Below are 4,547 nucleotides of genomic sequence, written 5' to 3' on the forward strand. Positions count from 1 at the left end.
GTAACTCTTTATTTAATATATTGTCCTTGTAATATTTTGTTTAGAGTTGTAATTGTCTTAGTCTTTTATTCATCTTATTTTATTCTTCCATTGTAATTTCTTTATTATTTCTAACATAGCATGCCTACTAGAGTCCTTGAAAACATTAGCCCTTATCAATGCCTCTTTAACAAATGCCTAACTATCAATTTCTCAAGCCTTTTGGTTGCATCTACTACCCTCATATGAGGTCATACTATTCTCACAAAATCAGTTTCAGATCAAAACCATGTAGATTTTTGGGTTACTCACCAAACCACAAAGGCTATGTCTGTGAAAGCACTACTGGCAGAAAATACATTGCAAGAAATGTAGTATTTAACGAGCATCAATTCTCATTTCTTACACCAAATGCTACAGATTAGGTACTTCCCAATCCTTCCAACTCCTTACCTTTAGCTTAGTTTTCACCTAACATTGTCCAACAATATTCTAACATAGATGCTTTTGTTGTGTCTAGTGCTTCTGTCCATGAAACTACTGAGCAAATTGACTTTTATAACACCAAAGTTCTTGAGGTGTCTGGTGATGCAACACAATCACCATAGTCTCCTAGCTCCTCCCTGTCTCATGTCAGCCATACTACTACAGTTATTGAGGCTATTGCCACTACTGATACTTCCCAACAGGATTCCCCTTGTTGTGACACATTTTCTCAGCCTCTAATTCATACACATCCCATGCAACTAGATCTTAAAGGGGCATCCACAAACCTAAGGTCTTTATGGCCACCAAATATCAATTATCGTCTTCCTTGCTCCCAACTGAACTAATTTCCACAAAGGCAGCCCTTAGTGACCCTAAATGGTATGCCTCTATGAATGATGAATATATTTCCTTGAAGAAACAAAATACATGGACATTGGTCCCTTACGCCCCAGGAATGCAGGTGCTAACCAACAAAAGGATGCACAAGATCAAACTGAAAGAAGATGGTACAACTGATAGATTTAAATCCAAACTTATTGCAAAAGGTTTTCTACAAACACTTGACATTGATTTTGAGGACACCTTTAGCCATGTGGTCAATCCTGCCACAGTTAGAACTGTGCTCACTCTTGCCGTCTCTTATGATTGGGAAGTTACTTAACTTGATGTGAGCAATACTTTTCTGCATGGAACTCTAAATGAACTTGTGTACATGCAAAAACCAGCTGGATTTGTTGATCCAACTAAGCTTACCCATGTTTGCAAACTGAACAAAGCTCTCTATGGGCTTAAGCAATCCCTAGAGCTTGGAATGACAAGTTGAAACAAATACTTCTGCATTGGGATTCACACAATCCAAATTAGACACCTCATTATTTATTTTTAGTTCAGGACCAACACTCATCTTGTTATTGGTGTATGTTGATGACTTTCTCCTCACAAGTCCAAATAAAGCTCTCATACAACAACTGATTAAGGATCTCAATGCCCACTTCTCACTAAAAGATCTTGTCCCTATCCATTACTTCCTTGGTGTGGAGATTGTTCAAAATTCTATTGGTATGTACTTGTCTCAAACAAAATACATTACAAACTTATTGGTTAAGCTCCATTTGGAAGGTGTCAAACCCAGGTCAAGTCCAAGAAGCTCAGCTCACAAACTCTCTCTCACATAAGGTGACCATTTTCCTAATATGCATCTCTTTTGTAGCACCATTGGAGCCTTGCAATACCTCACTCTCACCAGGCTAGATGTAGCTTTTACAATCAACAGACATAGTCAATTCATACATGCTCCTACTACAACTCATTGGGAGGCACCTGAGCGGTTAATGAGATATTTCAAAGGCACAATTATTGAAGGCAGTCTCCTCAAACCAACACCTTTTCTCTCCCTATATGGTTACTCTGATGTTGATTGGGCCAGCTACCCTGATGATACATTATTAACTGGGGGTTATGCCATGTTCCTTGGAGATAATCTGATATCTTGGTCTGCCAAAAAGCAGCCAATTGTTGCACAACCCAGTACCAAAAGTGAACTTCGAGCCTTAATTAGCGAATGATGCCTCTAAATAAAGTGGTTTGTCTCCCTTCTCTCTGAACTTCAAGTACAACTGCACGGACCACCAATCTTATGGGTTGATAATCAGGGAGCTGCTGCTCTTGTAACTAACCTTGTTTTTCATGCTCGGTGTAAGCATATCAAAATTAATATGCACTGTGTCAGGGATCAGATCATTGCAAATCAACTTCATGTTCATTATGTGCCATCTGTTGATCAAGTTGTTGATTTACTCTCTAAGGCCCTCTCTACTGACTGATTACAATACCTTAAATCCAAACTCAAAGTCAATCCTACTCCCTTTCGTTTGAGGTGGGAATATTAGCTAATATTAACTAATAAATCGTTAGTTAAGTCAATTAGAGTTGGCTATACTATTTAATTAGTTAGATTATTAACGTTCTTGTTGATTACCGACTGTAACTAATTCTTTTATATTTTTTAGGGTTCGTTTGGTACATTGTATTACACCGTATTGTATTGTATAGTATTATATTAAATTGTATTTTATGTAAAACTATATGTGGTATTAACTTTTATGGGCACCTAAATATATAATATTTTAGTATAAATTAAAGTTTAACATAGTATTACATAAAAATATGCTATATAATCCAATTTAATATAATACAATACAATACGACATAATACGACGTTCCAAACGAGCTCTTATTCTATAAATAAAGGCACTTGATCATTTTAGATTAATCAAGCATTTTAATGATAATTCAGTGTGTTGTTTTTACAAAACTCTCTCAGCTTAAAAGTCTTTTTACATTAATCTCACTTTATTTAATTTGGCGAACTTCTTTCATAATCTTAGTACATAGAAATATCCCATCAATTATAGGTGGTATTATAATGTTTTGAAACAAAAAAATTAAATTAAATCAATATATATAGGAGAGTTTTAAGAGATCGAGTTTAGCTATTCTCTACTATTTCAATTTTTATCATTTGTTTAATTTTAATTATTCTTTTCACTTAATAATCTAATGGCTTTTCAGTTTTTTGTGGTTGAGAGAATGACTTTTCAGTTTTAATGTAATGAATAATAATTGATAATTAAGTATATATCTTTTTTTAAAGAGTATTTATGTTCTCTTGAATATTTAATATAATTAATAAGGACACATCAAAAGTTTCAAAAAATAACTGAAAATATGAAATAAATAAAAATTTTGACTCTTTGAATGTTTTATCGATTTAGTTTTCAAAAAAATACACATATATATAGGTAAGTATTTCAGCCAAGCATCCAAGTTGGAGTATATATCTAGAACATGAAATCTAATTTGCTTTAGTTCAGAAGAATAATATTCTGTTTTGCTTTAAGAAAACACAGTAAATTCTTCCACCATATATAATTATATAATATAATTAAGCTTTCTACTATTTTCATTTTTAATAATCTTTTCTTGATTACATATTTATATATATTGTTTAGCTGGTTATTAAAGTTTTATTAGCTTTCAAAATACAGTAAATTTTTTTTGTCTCCATATATACATATATTTATATATAATTTAGAATTCAGATTACCCAACTTTTTTCTTTTTATTTTTCTCTAGAATTGTTAATATTATTTCATAAATATAATATTACTTTTTTTTGCATAAGACTTTGACAATTGGAATTCGCTGAAAATACATATATATATATATATATATATATATATAAATTCATATCGATCGAATAGATTCATGTTTGAATATCATATATATATAAATTCATATCGATCGAATAGATTCATGTTTGAATATCATCAATTATTATTATTATTATTATTATTATTATTATTATTATTATTAAGGTGTAAAACCATTATAATTACACTATTCTTTTATTATTTGAATTTGGATTAATGTAATTTTTTTTTTGAAAGATTAGTGTAAATTTTGTTTATAGTATTAAACTCTTCTTTTTAGTAATATTTCTTTTTTAAATTCACCTTATTAATTTAATACTTAATCAACAAATTTTTTAATAATAACATTTTTTTTTCAAAATAATAATAATAATTTTGATCATAATAATAATGATGAGGTTGTGTTTCAGAAAGAATTGTATTTCTTTTGTTCATTTATTTTTTTTTATAAAGGATGTTGACCGAGGTTTTCGGCAACCAATAAAATATTATAAGTTTATGGAGCTATAAGAAAATTAGAGAATGATTTTTACGTGGTTGGGGCGTTAATGAGCCTTAGTCCACGAGTCTATCTTACTTATGGATGTATTTAATACATAATGTATTTGGTGAGTGTTTCGCCCTGGTAAAATATAGAGAATGTTCTTGGTGAGTATTTACTCTTCTTACTCTTATGCAACCCAAGATTCTCGTCCCCATTTAATGAGCTTTGAGGGGGTATTTATAGTGTTTTTAGTGGGGTGATCCCCAGAACTATTGTACAAGTGTATCTGAAAGTATCCATAAAGTTGGGCATTCCCAATGAATATACCATGGGCAATGCACGGTCAAATCCCTAGGTGCTGTAGGGCTTTTATGTGGAATGTC

General features: G+C 31.5%; 1 protein-coding gene across 1 annotated transcript; it reads left to right on the forward strand.

Moving 5' to 3' along the window:
• The first annotated feature begins 763 nt into the window (after positions 1-763).
• LOC115713655 (uncharacterized mitochondrial protein AtMg00820-like) lies at positions 764-1,129 on the forward strand. The gene has a single exon (XM_030642142.1). The coding sequence runs from the start codon at positions 764-766 to the stop codon at positions 1,127-1,129; it is 366 nt and encodes a 121-aa protein (XP_030498002.1).
• The last annotated feature ends 3,418 nt before the right edge of the window (positions 1,130-4,547 follow it).

This window comes from Cannabis sativa, chromosome 4, assembly GCF_029168945.1.
Source record: "Cannabis sativa cultivar Pink pepper isolate KNU-18-1 chromosome 4, ASM2916894v1, whole genome shotgun sequence".
Lineage (NCBI taxonomy): Eukaryota > Viridiplantae > Streptophyta > Magnoliopsida > Rosales > Cannabaceae > Cannabis > Cannabis sativa.

What these genes read in the sequence shown, in the direction of transcription:
- LOC115713655 (XM_030642142.1), top strand. Translation starts at nt 764, where the DNA reads ATGGCCACCAAATATCAATTATCGTCTTCCTTGCTCCCAACTGAACTA.